Source organism: Eriocheir sinensis, chromosome 2, assembly GCF_024679095.1.
Source record: "Eriocheir sinensis breed Jianghai 21 chromosome 2, ASM2467909v1, whole genome shotgun sequence".
Taxonomy (NCBI): Eukaryota; Metazoa; Arthropoda; class Malacostraca; order Decapoda; family Varunidae; genus Eriocheir; species Eriocheir sinensis.
Window position 1 is genome coordinate 18,444,621 of NC_066510.1, and position 22,321 is coordinate 18,466,941.

Consider the following 22,321-nt stretch of genomic DNA (forward strand, 5'->3'; position numbering starts at 1 on the left):
GGAGGAAGAGGGCCGCTGTTACTGTTGTTGAGGAGTCAGCTGGTGAGCCTGTCTGTCCCTCCTCGCCTTCCTCGCCTTGGCCGCCGCGATGAGCCAGCTGCACACCGAGAAGGACCTGGACATGACCAACTGCAGCCGCGGGTTGTGGTTGGTGAAGGTGAGCGTCTGGGGGCCATGAGTGTGTGTCCCTCCCCGGGCACCAGCAGGCACACCGAGGGCAGCCAACACACACCTTTACATCTTTTCTTTATTCTTCCTTCTTCTTTTCTTCTTCCTCTCTCCCTTTCATTCTTCTTTCTCCTTTTCATTCTTCTTTCTTCCTTGCTTCTTTCTCCTTTTCATTCCTCTTTCTTCTTTTCTTCTTCCTTTCTTCTTTTCATTCCTCTTTCTTTTCTTCTTCCTTTCTCCTTTTCATTCTTCTTTCTTCTTTTCTTCTTACCAGTAGGCACACTGAGGGCAGCCAACACACAGCTTTACTTTTTTTTTCTTCTTTCTTTCTTCTTCTTTCTTTCTCCTTTTCTTTCTTCTTTCTTCTCTTCTTACCAGTAGGCACACCGAGGGCAGCCAACACACACCTTTACTTCTTTTCTTCTTCCTTTTCTTTTTTTTTCCTTCTTTCATCTTTTCTTCTTACCAGCAGGCACACTGAGGGCAGCCACCACACACCTTTTCGTCTTTTCTTTCTTCCTTCTTCTTTTCTTCTTTTTTTTTCTTTCTCTACTTCTGTTCTTTTTTTCTTCTTTTCTCCTTCTTTTGGGCTGTTCTGCTTTGTATCGCTTCCTTTTAGGTCCCCCTTGGTCTTTCTTCTTCACACTTATATACTTCTTCACCCCTGCACTGAGCTCTGTTGTTTTTCTTCTGTTCACTTTGCTTGCTACCACTTTCTTTCTTTTCCTTTGTTTTGTCTCTTCACTTTGGCCTACTACTACTTTGGTCTTTTTGCATTTCCCTTTTCTGTCCTTTTCCTCGTTTTGTGCTATTACACTTGTTCTTTTTAATTCTCTTCTACTGCTGTGTTCTTTTTTCCCTCATATATACTGTCTTGCCTCACAGCCAATATCACGGTGATCGTAGGAAAAATTCACCCAACACTTACCTGACAATAACTGGTAGCGTACTGGGTCCACATTCACCGCATGATGGACGACGTGGGTTCGAATCCCCACGCTACCACTCGGATTTTTCAGTCACCGCCGAGTGGCTTAAAACTACCCACATGCTGTCCTGAAGACCACCCATAAACCCGGACTCTAGAGGAAGCCATCCAAGCGAATCAAGAACGAGTTCCGGGGGGCAGCATGAGCCAATGCAAGATGGCACCACTATAAACACTTGCCTGCGCCAGAACGGGCTGGGCCGACCATCAGGCCCCACCTGGAAGAAGCCTTGGGCCGACAATCAGGCCCCACCAGGAAGATGCCTACCGGCACAACAGGCAACGACTTAAAAAAAAAAAAAAAATCTATCTACTGGTTCATTTTTATTTTATTTTTTTCTGATAAGTTATGACATGCTATTCATCTTTGCAGCCATTTCTGTCGTTAATTGCTAATCTCTGAGAGAATTATTGAGTAGTTAAAGGTACCTCAAGTTTTCGATGAGTCACTTTTCTTAGTTTTAAGAGTATAAAATGGATCAAAAGACATCAGACTGTCGGACACCTTTTTTTATAGATAATAGAGTAAGGCGAATATCCAGTATTACACTTAATTCAAGATCTTGAAGGCAGGCCACTACAGAACTCACATGCAGTGACTGCATTTTCTTTAACTAACATAATCCCACATAAACAATTCATTAATAATAATTAGTAACCTAATGCCACTAAAATAGTAACATTGCAACTGAAAAGTAACCTATTGCTGCTAAAATTTGTAGTATAACCTACTGACTTGAAGCAAGGGGCTGAGAAGACAGCCACAGGCTGGAAGTAAGAGTGAAAATGGCAAGTGACTGGAGAGGCAATTCGGAGATACTCACCATACACTACAAGTTAGCAGATGAAGTGCAGTCTGTTCATGCATGTGGCAAGGACATCGAGATCTTGGAAAGTTTTACATACTTTGGTTGCTTATTTCAGACAATGGTGGGTCTTACCAGGAAGTCTTGTGGTGGATAAGTTTGGCCACAATGTTATGGACTCGCTTAGCATGAATATATAGCGTATACCTGTGTAGAAGGACAAAGAACCAGATCTTAAAAGTCGCTTGTGCTCTATGTCTTATTCGATGGCTGTGAGGCATGGACACTAAATAGTGACTTAGAGGTGCGGATTGATGCCTTTGGTTATAAGTGTCTACGGAGGGTCATGGGATATTGCTGGAGTGACTTAGTGTCAAATCAGTGACAACTCCATGAGATTGATTTGACATATTACCCACATAGTCCGTAAGTGCCAACTCCAGCTATACAGGCATGTGGTATGCCTACAGAAGCTGATCCTTATCATCAGGTTGTTTCTATAAGTGACAATCCTGAGTGGAGGGGGCCAAGGGGATACGCACAGAGTTCGTGGCTTGAGCAAGTCAATAGATCTTTCCAGGAGGTACTTAGGATGAGAAGGGGGCCTGCATGGAGACTCGCCCGGGGGGACCTCAGGGCTTGGCGTCGTAGGGTGGGCGAGGCGACATGCCCCCCAGTGTATGCCCCGATTGATTGATTGAGATTTTTACTTGCAGCATTTCTCTCAGTATAAGACATATCTTAGGGGTTCAGAGGTGTGCTGATTCAATTTCTGCTCTCAAAATCAGAAAATTACCTCTTTCAGTCAAATATTTAAGAGGGACCTCAAACAAAGCTTAACTAATAATTCTTTCATACACATAAACTTGTGCTCTGTACCACCTGAGTCAAATGTTCTGAGTCAACATCTGGTGTGCAGTTTGATTATTAGTATTTGGCACAGTATTTGGAAAAAATGTTGATATGGCAGGTATTGTATGTCTAAACAACAAAAAAGGTTAACTACATATTTTGAAATGTTGAAATAACAAAATTACGAATAGCAAACACTCAAGTAATGAGGGTTACCTGAACTGAGCTTGGCTCATCCTGCACCCTGGGCATTCTATCAGCTGAGCTGTTCAGGTCACTGAATAAACAGAACTGTCTGAACAATTTTGGATACTTCTGTCTAGTTTATTTATTTCAGGGTCTGTCGCCAGCCAGTATGCACCCTAGCATTACCGTGGAGTGGAGGCTCAGCGTTTGGAGATGCCGCTTGCTTTGGCTTTTATATTCCATTTAGGTTAGTGAGATTAACAAATGCAGACCCAAGATGGATGACAAACATAAAATTCAGTTAAACTAGTAAATTATGAAAGGATGGAAAGATTATCTTAAATGCTGTCAATTAGCTTGGAAACAAAAATTATGTACAAGAATAGAATAGTAAGGCAAGCAAAAGAAGACAGAAAGGGTTTCATCCAGCTATACAAGACAAAACCCAGGGATAAAATAGGCCGATTTAAGTTAGAGGATGACCAAACCATCCAATAACTACCACTCGTTAACAAAGGTGTTAATAGTGTCAATGAGTGTACCAATAAATATTCAATTTAAAAGTACTTTATTAATGCTAACTTTTCTTTTTTATTGTTTTACTATATATTTTTTCATGCTGCCATTACTTAGCAGCAGTGCACACTACATAGGTGAAACAGAGGTTTGCATTATGGGTGATAATAAGTCTCAAAGTATTCCCACTTAGGGCACCACACACAAACCACTTTTTCAGTGGCTTGTAGCTGCGACTAAAAATGGTCAGAAATGGAACACACACATTTGTATGGAAGACCACATGCAAGCCACTATTTGTGAACACCACCAAAAGAGTGGCTACTGGGTCCATTCCCTCAGCCACATCACAGTGGTTCACCACTAGTGAATGGCGAATTTTTTTTTATTCCAAATCAGGGCAGGCACACGAGACACTTGTTGTGGCTGAGACACACACTTCTTCCCATTTGGTAACTAAGTGGAAGAGGTATTAGATGTACTGCTTCTGTCATAATTGCCTCAAGAGAGATGGTAGATTGTGAAATTTTAGTTACGACCTTAAAGTTGGTGCTAGCCTTTCTTCTGTATGTGCACATTTCCTCATGTTTGTGTTCTGACGTGATATTATAGTTCCAATTATAGTACGTAATCTGACTATTAAGTGCTTCTTCAGTCATCCTGAAGTAGCTAAAAAATAGCAAGGTAAGACTGGTCTTCAAATGATGTGTATAATTTTTCCCAAAGGAATTTTTGGCTAATTAAGAGGTGCACTCAGTACTTTCTTCTGCATTTCTGTTTTTGCTCTATAGTAGCAGTGCAGACACATGCACTCCATTGTGACACTGTTGAGAAATTCATCTGTGGCCACCACAAAAAAATGCCTTGTGTGCAGGGACAAGCTCATAGTGACAGCCACAGACCATTGAAAGTGTCCCATGTGTGGGCAGCCTTAGGCATTCAGACTTAGCCACAGCGACTTGTCGCCTCATCTGCACAGGAGTCGAGTACTGCACCGATTTTATGTCTATTGGTGCATGGATGGCTTAACCATTGGTAGCCAGGTCTAATGCAAAAGCTGTTAGTAAGTCTTAAACAGAACAAATGTTCTACCTGTGTTGAGCTCAGTGTAGCACCCAGCATTGTTTACATGCCAAAATCAGTAGCTTTTTGGCACAAGTACAGATGAGAATTAATGGCTGCAGCCATACCTTAACCAAAACTATGGCTGACTAACAGCATCCCAGATGTCAAATGCAGATGTGTTGGGATAGGGTTTTGTAAGGCCTTCCACCTGACTATAGTTCCAAATTGTAAAATGCTAGTGCTTTAGTTAATTTTTTCCTTACTTTCCACAGGTCTTACTATTTTTTTTCATTTTGTACTAGTTTCTGATGTTTCATTTTTTCTGCAGTACATTAGGAAGTGCTCCAAAGTTTCTATTTCCGCAGATCCCAAAGTACATGAGAGACAAATGGGTTGAGTGTCCAGGAGACGTTGGCAAACTTAGAATCCATAAGTAAGTACAAACAGCTAATCTTGATTCTCTTGCTCCTATGAATCCAAGTCTGTTTTTTCCTATGGTATGGAACATACTATAGGTGTGGACAGTGTTAATGGCTTGCATATTTTGGCCATTAAATATTTGATTAGGTGGTGTAAGAAAAAAGAGAAGAGATCTGTAGGGTTGGAGGGGCATTCATCATTAAGTAACATTATCTTCTCTCCAGAATTCCAGGAAAGTTGCCATCTGTGACATTTTCCTCAGGAGAGCAGATCCTGAAGGACAACAAGGTCGCACGGGAGCACAAACTGAAGCTACATAGTGTCAAGGAAATGACGCTCGGAGTTTTCTCTTGCACAGTTCGTACGTTTTATAAACTTGCTTTGTGAGGATTGTATAGCTTATTCCATGATACATTTTACCAACTCTTCCGTAGAACAGCTTCAACTCAGAAGTACACTGGTACACTGGCAAAACACTGATGTCCCATTTGCCTAGCATTAAGTTATATGTCCTTAATTTGTAAGGGTATTTTAAAATATAAAAGCGTTGATTACACCTAACAGGGATTGTAAGTCTTGTCCTACACACTATAGTGTGGCCAATTAGGAACTGCGACGTTGTGTCATCAGGCCAATTTCCTTGTTGAAAATAACTTAGAAGGCTTCAAAGCACTCAGATTTAAATTTTCTTTCAGCAAGTGGAAGCTCAGATCCTGTTGTTCCTGAGCAGGAAAAGTTGTACATGGAAGGACAGGTCATTCAGAAGTTTGAATGTCAGCCAGTAGGTATGTGTCCCAGGCCCCTAGGTCTGCATGCTCTCTCTCTCTCTCTCTCTCTCTCTCTCTCTCTCTCTCTCTCTCTCTCTAAAAAAATAAATAAATAAATAAACTGCATGTCCATTTTGATTATTTCTCATTGTTTGTTATTCCATTCTGTTATTTCGTACATTGTTATGGTTTGGTTTCAACAAATCATATTTGGTGTTATGAGTTACATAAGTTTTATTTAAGCAACAGTAGTATTTTGTAAGTTTTTTATATTATTTCAGTATCCTGTGATTAAATTATCCCATATCAAGGAGTTATGTTATGTTTGGCTTGGGTGACTTTTGTTCCTCCCTCTCGTATGAACCCAACCAGCCCCCTATCTATCAACTTATTAAGAAGTAAAATCAAAGTTTGCAGGTATAGAAAATAGTCACCTGTACACACACTCAAATAAATATCGTTACACATTCAGCACGATACAAAATGACACCGAAAATGAAGCCATTGATAACAGGCTACTCATGTTGGTATCACTGCGTGTGTTGGGTGTGACTTCACTTGCCTGAATCAAGTGAGCGGGACTCGTAGATGAAGCAGTAGAATTTCACCTGGCACAGTAACACTTCATGAAACACACAGGTGGAGTCTTACTCAAAGTGATGATCTGTGTTGTATGTAGCACTATAATATTGTCGTGCTTGGGTGAAATTATGCTTTAACACTCACACACAAGTGAATAGTTAAAATTTCGTCCATTTAGGACACAATATGATAAACACCTTGCGTTATTGTTAGACTTCATCTTTCTTACTAGCAATGCTTTTAGCATTGCAATTTGATTTTTTTTTTTTTTTTTTTTTTTTTTTTTTTTTTTTTTTTAAGATGCCCACAGCTTGTTCATGAGAGAAAAGACACGTTCAGTAGAAGCACTAGTTCCAGGATGGCACATTATGAACTGAACTATATCTGACATGCATTGATGGTTGACGTTTTTGTCTTTGACATTCTGCCCACCGCTGCCACATATATCATATGAACATTGTTTCATAATTTGTGAATGTAAAGCTTGAACAAGCGGCACTCAAATCACTCCGTTACTGTTATGGTGATATCTGGTATCTCAGTGTCTCCCTTCCTCTCTAACCCTCCCTTACGGGGGTCCTGTCCTGCTTCCACCAACAGAGCTGAGGTGGTGGGGCTGATCGCAGTTTTACCAACCTTGCCGAGATTACCAGGTTGCTCAGTGTGAAACACGTCGGACCCCACTGTAATGATACTTTTTTGAGTGTGTGTACATCAAACATTATCCATCATTACCCCATTCTGTCACAAATCTTCTTTTGTATCCCCATTCAGTTCTTCATAATACTGTTTAATTTAAATACTTAAAAAATTATTTTAATTTTTCAGTGGACAGCTTCTACTACAACCAGAAGAAAGCAGCAGCCTTGATAGCCTCACAGCCCCACCGGAAAGCAGAGTTCATCTCCAGGCCAGTCCATTCATACAGACCCATTGCCAGACACAAAGTTCACGTAAGTCTTGGTAGCATGTACATATTGTTAGTGTGTTGCACCACATGTAAGTCTTAATTGCTTTATACTTAGATATCTCCCAGGGATAGATCAGCCAAAAGGGAAATTAGAGATAAAAGTTCAAAGAGGGATAGAATCTGTAGGAGGGTAGTTTAGGAAGAAAAGATTTGTGCCACACTCAAAAAGCTTTCAAGATGTCTAAGGCAACAGCAAAAGTTTTACCGAAATGGCCAAGAGTGAATGATCAGAGTCAGCTAGGAAGGCTAGAACACTCCTTGTGGAAACTGGACTGATGTACATCTGCTCTATGTGTAGCATTTTTATTTATCAGGTTTTCAAAATATTAATTTTACCCAGTTATTGTCATCATAACTTATAATCACATTGTAATTGTTTCATGGTCAACTCATAATGTCTTGCTTCTTTCCCTCATTTGATTATAACCATCTCTTCATTCTGTAAGCTTAGGTAACTGTCACAGCCTGATGCTGAAAGTGGATTTCAGACTATTCTATTTTGACAGATTGAGATGGATGAGAGGAGAAAGGCAGAGGGCAAGAAAGCTCGAGATGATAAGGATAAGGTGATGGAAATGTTATTTGCTGCCTTTGAAAACCATCAGTATTACAACATCAAAGATCTGCAGAAGCTGACCAGACAGCCAATCGTATGTATATTTACTGTTGTTGTATTCATACAGTTACACTTGGGATTGTGATTGTTTTCACAGTTGTAATTATTATGATAAGTATTAAGAGCCAGTTTCAGTCCAGCACAATGGCATTGTAAATACCCAAACCAAACACCTCCCCAAGTTTGATGGTTTCCTACAAAGCATTAAAACATTTTTTTTATTTTTTATAATATTTAGTGCTTTATACAGAAACTAAAAATCTGAGGCATACAAATTTGTAACTCCTAGAAGAATTGACGGAAAAATCAAACTAGTTGTGGAACTAAAGAAAAGGGCGGATATTGGGGTACTTTGGTCTTTTTATTATGTATAATACATTTTATTACTATGGATTTTGGTAGTAGTGCCTGTACTTTCTTGAGGATTCAATGCCTGTGTCCATCCAGGAATGACCACTGTGCCATCTGCCAGTGGCCTTCAGGTCAGTGGGCTCCAAGCAGAGGGGGTTCTCAGCTTTTCCCTGGGAAGGGGAAAAGGAGGGAGGAACATCTTAGGGCTGCATGTGTGAATATGAATTAAATGAATGAAGAATGGAAGATGAAATATATTACAGGATCATTCAAGAGGAAAGGTAGACATTTTAGGTTTTAGTGAAACATCTAAAAAGGTGCAGTGCAATGAAGTATGGTAGTGCTGATGAAGTAGGCTGTGGGAGGGCTTGGACGAGTGGCATGGGCAAGAATTGAAAAGGAAGTGTGAAGGAAAGGTGTGCAATATTAGTCTACCCCAGGAGTGGATGGGTATGGATGGTGTGGATCTATCTATCTATCTCAGACGCCTTACACCCTCACGGGAACTTCCCTCCAGGGGGTGGCCGAGGCAGAAGTGTTCTATCTCTCCCTGTTCTGGCACTTCCTCTCAGCACACTCAATCCTCCCACTTCCAACTCTCTCACTCCAATACTCACTCACCCTATTGATCCACTTCACAGGTGATCTTCCCCTGACACCCCCTCCCTTAATCCTTCCCTCAAACACTCTCTTCATGAATTCATCATCATTTCATCGATGCCTGCTCCTAGGAGCTCCCACCAGGGGATTGCCACGGCAGAAGAGTTTCCAACTTTCTCTATCCAGACACTCCCTCCTTGCCTGCTCAAGGTTTCTCAAAGATCTTTCCCCCCTCTCCCTGACATACTCCTGCACCCTATCTCTCCATTTCACTGGAGGTCGTCCTCTAGCATTCCCTCCCTCTATCTCACTCACATACACCCTTCTGGTCATCTTACTCTCCTCCATTCGCTCCATGTGGCCAAACCACTTTAATGTCTGTCGCTTCACTTCTTCCACCACTCCACACTTCTTCCCTTCACCCCCGTGACACATTCCAAAACACTTTTACACATTTTCATTGCTCATTCCATCCATTCTATTCACACCACAAGCACTCCTCAAATAACTCATTTCCACTGCCTGCACTCTAGACTTTCATTCCAGGCCCACATTTCACTTTAATATGTGAGGGTTGGTACTATTATTGCATTTCTCAAACCCCTCTTTACCTCCATGCTCACACTTCTGCCATTCATGATTCGTCCCAAAGACCCTACCACCCTTCTTCCTTGCAATGCCCTTTCTCTTATCTGTCCCTCCGTACCACCATGCTTACACATAACTGATCCAAGGTACTTAAACTCATTGACCTCCTCCATTTCTTCACCAATCAAAATTATTTTGCATTCTTTTTCACATTCAATTTCCACTCTATATGGGCACACAAAATCTACAACCTCACTTCTACTTAGCTCACAAACCATCACTTTACTTTTGTTGACATTTACTTTCAGATTTCTCCTTTCAGACACTATCAAAAACACTGACCAAATTTTTTAAGTCACTTTCATTTTCTCCCCCATTCTCATTACGTGTCCTAACCACCTCAATGTGGATCTAGGACAGTTTTAATGATGGTAAAACAGGTATCATGAAGTATGTGTGGTTGGGTGTATATGCCCCAAGTGAACAATAAAGGAAATAAAGGCAAGACTGAAAGATAAAAGTGATTTGGTGGGATTAATGCCAATGTGTGAAAAGTTTGGGAATGAAAGAAGGGGGGTGGCCCACTCTTGGCAGATGCTCTTTCACTCACACACCCACACAACCATTCATACCAACTTAGTCCCGAGGGGCTTTAGAGTACTCACTGTTCCTGTACCACACATGGGCCACATATAACACAGTTACCGGGAACCTTCCACAGTGAGGCCCGACAGCGAAAACTGGTTTACCCCCACCGCTTCATCCACTGTACCCCACTCACACTTTCCCCACCTGCACAGGCTCAAGTGTAAGGCAACCCCCTGTTCCTGCATCACCATTTACCCATCTACAATTGCTTTCCATTCGCACCTATCTCTTGCACTCTCCCTTCCTTGCTCTGCTGACAGACCTCACACACCCAGCGGTCTTTTCACTCCCTCCATCCAACCTCTTCTAGGCCTTCCTCTCGCTCTCACCCCACTCACTTCAGCCTTCCACACCCTTTTCGTCAGACGTTCCTCACCCATTTTTACCATATGTCCATACCAACTCAGCACTCTCTGATCCACCCTTTCAGACAGCTTTCTCACCACTTCCATTCTCAGCCTCACATCCTCATTTCGCACTCTGTCCATTCTCTTTACACCTACCATACTCCTTAGGCACCTCATTTCAAACACATCCAACCTCTTCCTCTCATCCTGTCTCATATTCCACGTTTCGGCCCCATACAGTGCTGTGGGCACAAATACTCCCTCATACAGCCTTCTCTTTGCATTCATCCCTAATGCTCTGTTTCTCAATACACTTCATTCCACCCATACATTTACCTGCTTCTTTCACTCTGTTTCCAACCTCCACATCCACTCTCCCATTTACTGTTACATGCAACCCCAGATACTTGTAGCTCTCAACTTCCTCCAGCAGCTCCCCGTTCAGCCTCACATTCATTCTGCCACCATCAGCATCCCTTACACATCTCATAAACTTGCTTTTTCCCACATTCACTCTCAACTTTCTTCTTTCACATACTCTGCCAAACTCTCACCAGCTTTTGTAGGCCCTCCTCCCACTCCGCCACAAGGGCAGCGTTATCCGCAAATAAAAACTGGCTTATCTTCCACTCCCTTTCATTTTCACTCACCAATGCCAAGCCCTCACCTTGCACTCCTGCATTCATTTCCCTCACTACTCCATCCATATACATGTTAAACAGCCACGGTGACATCACACAACCTTGCCGCAACCCCACGTACATTCACCTCGAACCAATCACTCTCACCTTTACCAACTCTCACACATGCCCTACTATTCCTATAAAAGCTTTTCACTGCAGCCAATAACCTACCTCCTATTCCATACATCCGAATTACACTCCATAATGCCTCCCTATCAACTCTATCATAAGCTTTCTCCAGATCCATAAAGGCCAAGAGCACCTCCTTACCTTTACCTAAATACTTCTCACACACCTGCCTTACTGCAAACACCTGATCCATGCACCCTCTGCCGCTTCTAAACCCACACTGCTCCTCACCAACCATACACTCTGTCAATACTCTCCTATACACCTTGCCAACCACGCTCAACAAACTGATACCCCTAAAACTACCACACTCTTACTTATCACCTCTACCTTTATACAGTGGCACTACACATGCACTCTTCCACTCCAAGGGGACGGCCTCCTCTCTGAAACACATGTTGAACAGCCTCACCAACCACTCCACAATCCTGATTCCACCTTTTTTCAGACATTCTCCATGACACCCTTCCAACCCTGGGGCTTTTCCCGCTTTCATTTTCCCCAACGCCACTTGCACCTCCTCTCTTGTGATGCTCCTTTCATTCTCCTCACCCATCACAGTTACTCTCCTAGCATCCCCCACAGCCACTATCACTGCCTCTCTCTCATCTTCCACATTCAACAATTCTTTAAAATATTCAGCCCATCTTCTTCTCACCTCACTCTCATCTACCAGCAGCCTCCCATCTGCTCCTTTCACTTTTTCCTCTACCAGATTTGCCCCCTCGCACCTTTTTCACCTCCTTCCAAAACATCATCTTATTCCTTTCAAAATCCTCAGATAAACTTCTGCCCCACCGCTCATCCGCTCTCCTTTTCGCACTTCTCACTGCATTTCACTTCCACTCTCTTCCTTTTATACCTCTCATATGCCTCAGCTTCCTCTTTGCAGCCATTCTTCATATGCTCTCTCTTCTCCCCCACTGCCATTCTCATCTCCTCATCCCACCACTCACTCCCTTTCCTCCTGCTTCCCCCATACGCCTCATCCCACACACCTCTTTTGCGCACTTTAAAACTCCTTCCCTAAATATCAGCCACTCTTCTTCCACCCCATCCTCCTCTTTCTCACTTACTGTATTCCACATCAACCTGACTTTCTCCTGATACTCTCTTTCTTTCTCTTTCTCATTAGTTTACTCACTTTCAACACTTCTCTACCTTCTTGCACTTTTCGTCTTCTCCATCTCTCACCCACTCTCAGCTTTCCTTCCACCATATAATGGTCAGACATTCCACCATTCTTTCCCCTCAACACATTTACATCTAACACCCTTCCACTCATCTTCTTGCTTACAACCATGTAATCCATCAGCGCTCTATCTACCACTCTGCCTCCATCTACTCAGACCCATGTATACTTATGCATGTCCTTCTTCTTAAACCATGTATTCATCACTGCCAATTCCCTCTCCATGCACACTTCCAGCATTTTCTCTCCATTTTCATTTCTGCCAGGTACACCATAGTTCCCAATTACTCCATCCACTGGCTCCTCACCAACTCTAGCATTCACATCCCCCATCACCACTACATTGACATTCCTTTCCATTCTTTCCACACATTCATTTAACTCATTCCATATATATATATATATATATATATATATATATATATATATATATATATATATATATAATATATATATATATATATATATAGATATATATATATATATATATATATATATATATATATATATATATATATATATATAATGTGTGTGTGTGTGTGTGTGTGTGCTTGGACTACATGACTACAGCAGCCCCTTCTTTTGTATGTGTTAGTTTAAGCTTTCACTGCTGCTGTGTAGTGCAGTGTTTTCAAAATTTTGACTATATGCAAATGGATGGAAGGGGAAGGAGGGATTTGCATAACTCGGAATATTGAATAACTCGGCAAACCTGGAGCCCCTAACATGCCGAGTTATAAAGGTTTTACTGTATATGAATCATAAGCAAGCCAGTCACTAATGCGTATCTTACCCTCCCAGACATACCTGAAGGAGATCCTGAAGGAGGTGTGTGACTACAATGTTAAGAACCCTCACCGCAATATGTGGGAGCTGAAGCCGGAGTACCGCCACTACAAGGTGGAGGAGACAGCTGCTGATGACCCTGGGAGTGACTAACACAGCCCACTCTCTAGGTGAAGCATAATGTTAGGTTGTACGGTTTATTGGTGTATGTTGACAGGTCATTAGGAGTAAGATTTGGGGTGAAATGCCATTGTCCATTGACAATAAGCTGCATCTGCGACTAGGAATGACTTGCAAATCAGTAATATTATACTAAATTAAACTACTTGCCCGACTATACTTTTAAAATGATGTATTGCCATGACGACACAATTATTTTCATGAAATGGGAACTAAAGACCATTTGTATTACTTATATTTTATCAAGTTGCTTGTAGTGATATCTTTTTTTTTTTTTTCTTTAGCAAATGCATTGACAAGATATTTATATACTTTAAAAGTTCAGAATGGGATTTGTAACAGTTTGAAATAGTCATCCTGGTTTGATTAATACTTAAGGTTACATCACTCAATAAAATATAATCTTTTGAATGTCTTTTCATTTTACATAAATATATGTTGAATTAAAGATATGGATAAGATTACACACACACATACACAAGTATATTGTAAACCTTTTCCCTAAAAACAGACCTACAACTAAGTTTTTGTTTTCCACAAAATGGTAGCTATGTTTGAGAGAGAGAGAGAGAGAGTCAGCAATGTTTGTGTCCAGGTTGTGGGATCAGACTGGAGGCCAGAGATCCGTTGGAGGTGGAGTGAGGGAGGAAGGGAGAGGCTGGGGTGCACAGGGCTGGAGGGAAAAGATAAGGGAGGGGAGGGGGGAAAGTTGTTCCATAATATGACTGAGGAAAGAGACTGTTGGTGATATGAGATGAGGCATATGGAAATGTGTAAAGGAAATTAACAGTATCTGGAAGCAGGTATAACTCGGTAATAAAAACAATATGAACAACTAAATCTACAATACAATGCACAATAATAATAAAAATAATGAAAAAAACAATAATAATGATGAACCCTGAATGAACAAAGTCCTTTTCTTGCCTTGGACTCACTATGTGGTGCCGAGACAAGCACAAAATCTTGCACCCCATAACCACCCCATTGTAGAGGTTATGTATTTTGCTGACTAACAATGGATAAAATGATTCATTGTCACAATCACTTCATGGATGCAGAAGCAAAGAAAACACCTTAATCCACTAATTAGACAAGTTGTTTAGTCCTATCTGGCAAGGTTTTGCAAAAACTACAACCACCTCCAAACATGATTTGTAAACAGTAAACCTAGAGAGACTAGAGCAGCCTTCAACAATTCAGCTGAAACTACAAACCTCAATATCCAAACAACTGCTCCTCATTTAGATTGATAAGATACATACAGATAGACAAAGACAGATAGATACCAAGAAGTAAGGGACTTACTGACAGGGGAGGTGGTGACCAAGTGGTCACAAAGGAAGAACAAACAACAGCAGACCTGCTGGTCCTTACGAGGCTGTTTGTGACAAGCTACACTAACTATCTAATCAAAGGTGGAAGATGAAGGACAGCAAAGGCGAAGGCTCCTCCCCACCCCCCCATCCCTCCAGCCAAAGCTGGCAGCGAGTAGGCGTGGTGAGCCCAAGGACCTAGGTTCGGGGTTCGAATGCTGACAATTTTCAACCATCACTGAATGGCAGAAGACTACCCACATGCTGCCCAGGTCTTTAATCAACTCTAACTTAAGCGACTTCGGTCAAGGGGGTAGTATGGGCCAAGCAAGTCATACATCATGGCAGCCACTATTAATAAAATTCACCTGCATCACTAACGGGCTGGGGTCATCAAAGAGACTCCTCAAAAAAGCCTACCGGCGCTATGGTCAGCACCCTAAAAACAGTGAGTCATGGGAATCAAAAGTCGTGACAAATTGTGGGAATGGTAATGATAAAGATTTTACTGGTGTGTTTCCACATTCAAACAACTTTTTAATAGGAAGGGAATCATGATGAGAGGAGGAGGAAGAGTTACAGGGTAAACTGCAAGGGGAGGGGAGCGGAGAGGCAATGTGTAATGATTGCCAAGACAGGTCAAGTCTGTGAAGAAGAGAGAATTCATTAAGTAGCTGACTACTGCTTTATCGTTTGTTGTCTTTGAGGGACACAGGGGGGGGGGGGGGGGATGCATTGGGGGAGCTGAACAACCAGAAACTGGGTGCTAGACAGGCCTGGAAGAGACGGAACATGAAGGGAACAAGAATCTGAGTAAGGGGAACCAATGAAACAGCTTATTCCAGGTCTGACTGCGTGAACTATGCCTAATTTTGTTTTATGTATGTGTGTATGTTTTAACGAATGTACTTTCTTGTTGTCCCCATTTTCTGCTTGTGTCATCCAAAACAATACCGATTGACACGAAAATTGAATTGTTGGAAACGGAAATTCTGTGTTGCTCTTCCCTACCTCACTCTATTAACATATATATTCTTCTCTAGCAAAAAGTAAATGACAGCAAATTTCCCGACACACCTTCCTCTCGTGTCCCTTGTATCCTTCCCTTCCCTCATTGATATTCGATCGAAGGAAAACTCTAGTTACGAGATTGTTACTTTCCCTAAGCCTAACCCTGATAGTATTCTCTCTCTCTCTCTCTCTCTCTCTCTCTCTCTCTCTTACTTGGTCTTTGGTCCAGCATACAGGCTCTCCAGTATTCATGAAAGGCTGCCTCCACACGATCCATCCTCTCGTGACTCTCCATCTCCGGCGCCTCACAACCAGCCTCCAGTGGGTGGGGAGACGTGGACCAGATGGAAGTGTCGCAGAGGAGCCTCCGTTCATCTGGGCGTTCAGCTGAGAAGGAGCGGAAGCAGACTGGCAAAGGTCCATGGAGGTCTGGCTCACCCATCTCTAGGCCCTGCGGGAAACGAGCGAGATGTTGTAGAAATAGCGTTGTAATGACGATGATGCTGACAGGGATCGATATCAGGGTTTTGAGAGAGAGAGAAGGGGGGGGGGGGGGGGGGGATCAGGACTATCATTTCACATGCCACTTTGTGAAAAAAGATTAGATCACAAACAGAGTAACAAAATTATCGATATGGAAGACAAACTAAAGAAGAGGTCACAACGTCAACAGGAAGGATGATTGTGGCAGAAAAATGGACAAGTCGACACACATTAGTGCATATTAGCTGAGGAGGAACGAAGATCAAAGGATACGCAGACTGGAGTGGAGGGTAATGTTATTGTCCGTCCCTCAGAAATTTAAAACTAAAAAAAAAAAGAACATGTGTTGCATGCGCTTCAAAAGTCTGCCTAAGTGCCTTTAAGAACAAGGAGGAGCACGAGGAAGAGGAGACAGAACAAAGGCCGGACAAGGCCAGGATAGGCAGGAGGGCGAGGGAATATTTGGGCATTTTAAGAGACAAGAGAAGCCATCCACTAATTGTTTATCTATTATGTGGATCAAAGAGCTGCCAGAGCTGCTTACAAGGGATGGTGCACATATCAGTAGTCACTACAAACACTATAAACACGCCTGCCCCACCAAGAAAACCTGCCGGCGCCATAGGCCAAACGTAAAATAAATATATAAATAAAAATTAGTGTGTTGCATGGAAGGTTTTGAGGAAACTATATATAAATAGAGAATAAAAGCGACTGTAAATGTTTTAACAAGTGAGATACTTGGAATTTGAGAGACGATCGAGCAATCCGGCGTGGTGTCATGAGACATCCGGGTAGCGTGAGACATCCCATCCTGAATACATACATGAATTTCGACACAGTACCGTGTCTTTCGTCAACTGCTTGTCGGGATCTGTGCCACCCAAGTTTATTTATTTTATTATAAAAGCATATGATGACGCATGTATGTATATAACTACTAGTAGGATATCAACAATCACTCTTCTTCTTGTAACCTGTTCTGCTTTGCATCGCTTTTTAGGTCCTCCTTGGTACATTTTTACAGTTAGATGCTTCGCTTAGTTACTCTATAATAGTAAATTTTGGGTTCCGCGATGCGAAGTTAAGGATGGGATGTCTCATGATACCGGATAGACATCCCATCACACCGGAAAGTGGGTTTCGACAGGGGCTGCTAGCAGCCGGTAGACGAGTCAAGACCTATAGTAACTGTTCGGGGTTTTGTTAGTTAAGGTAAGGTTAGGTTTACTGTATCTTCAGACACATGATAGCCAGCAACTTATGGCATTAATCAACAAAGAATGACCTCATTTTGTTGTATAGAAAGTCTCATTAGTAAGGAAGCATATATGAATTATCTAAGTGAAGACGTATAGGAATTGTCTGGGGTTTAGTTAAGTTAGGTTAAGTTTAGGGTATCTTCAAACACATGATAGCTAGCAACTTCAGGTATAAATCAACAAATAATGACCTCACTTTGTTGTATATAAAATATCATTAGTAAGGATGCATATACGTATATGAATTTTCTGAGTCAAAACCTGTTTGGGGTTTGTTAAGTTGGGTTAGGTTAAGTTTAGGGTATCTTCAAATACATGATAGCCAGCATCTTATGGTATAAATCAACAAAGAATGACCTCACTTTGCTGTAAAGAAAGTCTCATTAGTAAGGATGCATATATGAATTTTCTGAGTCAAGACCTATAGTAACCGTTTGGGGTTTGTTAGGTTGGGTTAGGTTAAGTTTAGGGTATCTTCAAATACATGATAGCCAGCAATTTATGGTATAAATCAACAAAAATGACCTCATTTTGTTGTATAGAAAGGCTCATTAGTAAGGATGCATATATGAATTTTCTGAGTCAAGACCTATAGTAACTGTTTGGGATTTTGTTAGGTTAAGTTTAGGGTATCTTCAAGCACATGATAGCCAGCACCTTATGGTATAAATCAACAAAGACTGGCCCCACTTTGTTGTATATTAAGTCTCATTAGTAAGGAAGCATATATATGAATTTTCTGAATCCAGACCTAAAGTAACTGTTTGGGGTTTTGTTAGCTTAGGTTAAGTTTAAGATTTCTTCAAACACATGATAGCTAGCAACTTCAAGTATAAATCAACAAAGAATGACCTCACTTTGTTGTATATAAAGTCTCATTAGTAAGGATGCATAGGTATACGTATATGAATTTTCTGAGTCAAGACCTATAGTAACTGTTTGGGGTTTGTTAGGTTGGGTTAGGTTAAGTTTAGGGTATGTATCTTCAAATACATGATAGCCAGCATCTTATGGTATAAATCAACAAAGAATGACCTCACTTTGTTGTAAAGAAAGTCTCATTAGTAAGGATGCATATATGAATTTTCTGAGTCAAGACCTATAGTAACTGTTTGGGGTTTGTTAGGTTGGGTTAGGTTAAGTTTAGGGTATCTTCAAATACATGATAGCCAGCAACTTATGGTATAAATCAACAAAGAATGACCTCACTTTGTTGTGTAGAAAGTCTCATTAGTAAGAATGCATATATGAATTTTCTGAGTCAAGACCTATAGTAACTGTTTGGGGTTTTGTTAGGTTATGTTAGGTTAAGTTTATGGTATCTTCAAGCACATGATAGCCTGCACCTTAAGGTATAAATCAACAAAGACTGGCCCCACTTTGTTGTATATAAAGTCTCATTAGTAAGGAAGCATATATATGAATTTTCTGAATCCAGACTTATCGTAACTGTTTGGGGTTTTGTTAGGTTAGGTTAAGTTTAGGATATCTTCAAACACATGATAGCCAGCATCTTAAGCTATAAAGCAACAAAGACTGGCCTCACTTTGTTGTATATAAAGTCTCATTAGTAAGGAAGCATATATGAATTTTCTGTTTGTGAAGTTGTGGTCAAGGCTTAAGCTGTAACCACGACTTAGTTATACTTGGGTGTTAGACCACATAGCAGGCTCACTTGATATGTCTGCATCAGGTGAGCCTGTCACTTATGATGGGTACAAGGCAAAGACTATGGGAACAATTCATCTCGAAGGGGGAGAGGACCCTTTAGCCCCTTTTTTGTTTTTTTGGGTCGATTGGATGGTGCAAGAGTGGCACCTGCCTGCAGAACCAGGCTAGGAGCTAACCTTCAAAGGGGTCTCTGTGTGCAGGCTCCTGGAACATGCTGAGCCTTTCTGAGAATCAGACTGCTTTTCCTATCAAATGAGCTTAGAAGGCTGAATGTGGATATAGTGGAACTCAGTGATGAGGTCTGGTAGTTGCAAGACCAATCCTACCCCTACTACAGGTCCTGTGAGGGAAAAAGATTGCAGATCCCTGATTATTTAGGGACTTCCTTTGTGCATATGACCTGGGAGGCAAACATATCTTACTGCACTTAGTAGTTATGCCCGAGATTTCTATCTGTGAACACTGAGCAGCAGCTGTTTAGTTTGGAAGCATGTGGGTGGGCAGGCTGGCTGGCTGATTCAGTGGCTAGCTTGCTAGCAAGTAAGTGAGGGGCTTCCATCGCCAAGGTTAAGATTCTCTTAACTCTTGAAGGAATGGAATTGAGGAAGTAATACTATTCAAAGATAAAATAGCTATGAGTAAAGTTTTTATACAAAAGTCAAGGTGGAATGGGTGAGCACACAAAAGGTTGGGTTGGCTAAATTATAATAATGGGGGGGGGGTCAAGGGGGGCCAAAGCCCCTCCCCATTAGATATGCTCATGTAAAGTTAGGTTTTGCTACAATAAGGGGGGGGGGGGTTGAGGGGGAGCAAAGTCCCTTCCATTAGGCTAGATTAAAATATATGTGATCGCTAGTTTGGGGAAATTTCCAATAAATTTAGGGATTTGAGAAATTTCCTTAGTGCTTTGGAAATTCCCTACATTTTAGGAGACCCATACGTCATTCAATTTCACTTCCTCCACCTAAAAATCCTGTATTTCCACAGGTCCCAAAGTTTGTTAGGCATAGGGGAAGAGAAAAAAAAAAGATAAATTATACTGTCCTAAATTGAAAATTTACCCGTTATGGAGTCACCATTGGCAAGAAATTTTGATACGGACCCATAATGAGCACGAAGAATCCTTTAACATTAATACTTATATGGAATAGCACCCAGCTATCTGACCTTAATAGTTATTTTGTATCCTACCCTTGGCTAAAACTACAGGGTAAGTTTAGCAAATGAGTCGATCATACACAGTTTTTCCAATGAACAGCTAGGCAAATTAGTTATTGATATACCGTTTAAACCATTGACACAACCTAATTAGTAAGTAATCCGCTCTCGTCCATTCTGCTCGATTACAAATGACGGAATTATTGTGTTCACCAAGCTGTTACTCTGTGAAAATCCACTCCATTTGTTATAATTATTTCCTATTCCTATTCACTTTCAGCTAGTCATGAACAACACATTCCTCATATTAGACCCAATATGCAAAACACAGCAACTACCATTTAATAGACACAATACATGAACATATCAAACAATTACCACCGTCTGCATTTACCTGTTGAGCCTCACCCTGTCAGTGTACCGCAACACCTGCCCTGTGCTGGAGGTGATGTCTGAAATATGGAAGCTGCGAGATTGTCTAGGCCTCATCGCTCTCCTGACATTCTAGAAGCAACGAAAGGGTAAAACTAAGGGAGATACGTATACTAGAAGCAACAAGAGGGTTCTGACTGTCAATATGAATTTCTAGTGTTAAAGAACTTGTAAAAGGTGGGTGGTGGGGAATACCTAAGTTGAGATACATGAATCTGGACCTTTCTGCTATCCTGGTAAAATCTAGAAGCAAAAAAAGGGTAAAACTATCTACACTATATACTAGAGACAACAAAAAAGCATTATGTATAAAGTATGAACTTCTACAATGCTAAAGAAATCGTACACCTGTAATTGAATTCCCATGACAGCCGTCCTCCCAACCCCACCTGGCCGCCTCCACACCTCTACACAGCAGCTGAACTTAAAAATACTGCTCCACTCTCTCGTAACTAACAGTATTAATGACGCTAACTTTCAGTGACGCCTAAAACTATATTCATGGATATACCGCTGAATATTTACCTAGCAGCTGAGCGGGCTACACACACACACACACACACACACACGTTATAGACGACTGAACGCTTCGAGTCAGCTGGCGTGAAGCGGAGTGTCGCTACTCATTTGTTTTAACTTGATACAAAGCGTAATGGTGACCAAGGATTCTAGTCTTTTCTAGTGACAAGACGGCTCTTGTGTATCTTTATTGTTGTATGATTGTGGATACTCTTGTGTGAACGAGATGATATTGTTATGTATTATTTTATTGCTTTGAGGATAAGAAAAAAAATAAACAAAATTAAACTGTCCTAATCATTCTAGTCATGGTTGAGGAATGAGGAATAAAACAGAGAATCAACACCCCAAACTGGTGGTGACGACATTTCACGACGTAACACTGAAGACCGCGGTCCTTGAGTACGTATCGGTTACTTGTCACACCTCTTTAAACAGTGTTGGTAACACAGCCTCATGCAGGCCACAGGGCGCCTCACATGCACCACGAAGCGAAGCTTCCGGTCCCCTGTCTCCCTGCGCTGGGCCTTCCTTACCTTACATTATGGTCTGCTCCGAAGTAGGGAGGCCTTCCATGGAGGAAAGCGCTCCGAGCAAGGGTCAACGAACTCTGCACGGAAATATAGTACATCCACGAGAAACTGGCGGATGGGGTAGTGGCGGCTGCGGGGTCAGCCCCGCCCCGCACCTTGCCACACACACTCAACACCTAACGCTTCCTCTCATATGTCAGCTATTTACTACCTTTAAATGAATTTAATTAAATAATTGGATAATCCAATAAGGTCATATAGTGAACGTTGTCAAGTGTCGTGGTATTTATACAAAATACTAAAAACGAAACAATCTTAACACTGTATGACCTTATTGGATTATCCAATTATTTAAATTCATTTAAAGATAGTAAATAGCTGACATATGAGAGAAAGAGAGAGGTGCTGAATGTGGCAAGGTGCGGGGCGGGGCTGACCCCACAGCCGCCACTACCCCACCCGCCAGTTTCTCGTGGAAATGCTATAGTGATTATTC

The 22,321-nt window shown here is 41.5% G+C and overlaps 1 protein-coding gene and 2 long non-coding RNA genes across 3 annotated transcripts in view; 1 reads left to right on the forward strand and 2 right to left on the reverse strand.

Moving 5' to 3' along the window:
• The window catches only part of LOC127000728 (general transcription factor IIF subunit 2-like), a 13,869-nt gene extending 18 nt beyond the window's left edge, over window positions 1–13,851 (forward strand). The window contains exons 1-7 of the mRNA XM_050864759.1: window positions 1–157; window positions 4,947–5,014; window positions 5,226–5,362; window positions 5,697–5,786; window positions 7,179–7,303; window positions 7,827–7,970; window positions 13,276–13,851. The exon at window positions 1–157 is cut by the window's left edge and continues 18 nt beyond it. Of these exons, the coding sequence (XP_050720716.1) occupies window positions 89–157; window positions 4,947–5,014; window positions 5,226–5,362; window positions 5,697–5,786; window positions 7,179–7,303; window positions 7,827–7,970; window positions 13,276–13,413 (771 nt within the window). The 5' untranslated portion in view covers window positions 1–88 and the 3' untranslated portion in view covers window positions 13,414–13,851. The remainder of the gene's footprint in view (window positions 158–4,946; window positions 5,015–5,225; window positions 5,363–5,696; window positions 5,787–7,178; window positions 7,304–7,826; window positions 7,971–13,275) is intronic.
• Window positions 8,279–12,857, reverse strand: LOC127000739 (uncharacterized). Its single transcript, XR_007754470.1, has 2 exons — window positions 11,613–12,857; window positions 8,279–8,457 (listed from the first exon to the last, which is right to left on the reverse strand). It is a non-coding gene; the product is annotated as an uncharacterized LOC127000739 (long non-coding RNA).
• LOC127000732 (uncharacterized) lies at window positions 13,281–21,134 on the reverse strand. Its single transcript, XR_007754462.1, has 3 exons — window positions 20,736–21,134; window positions 15,981–16,218; window positions 13,281–13,426 (listed from the first exon to the last, which is right to left on the reverse strand). It is a non-coding gene; the product is annotated as an uncharacterized LOC127000732 (long non-coding RNA).
• Window positions 21,135–22,321: the final 1,187 nt, after the last annotated feature.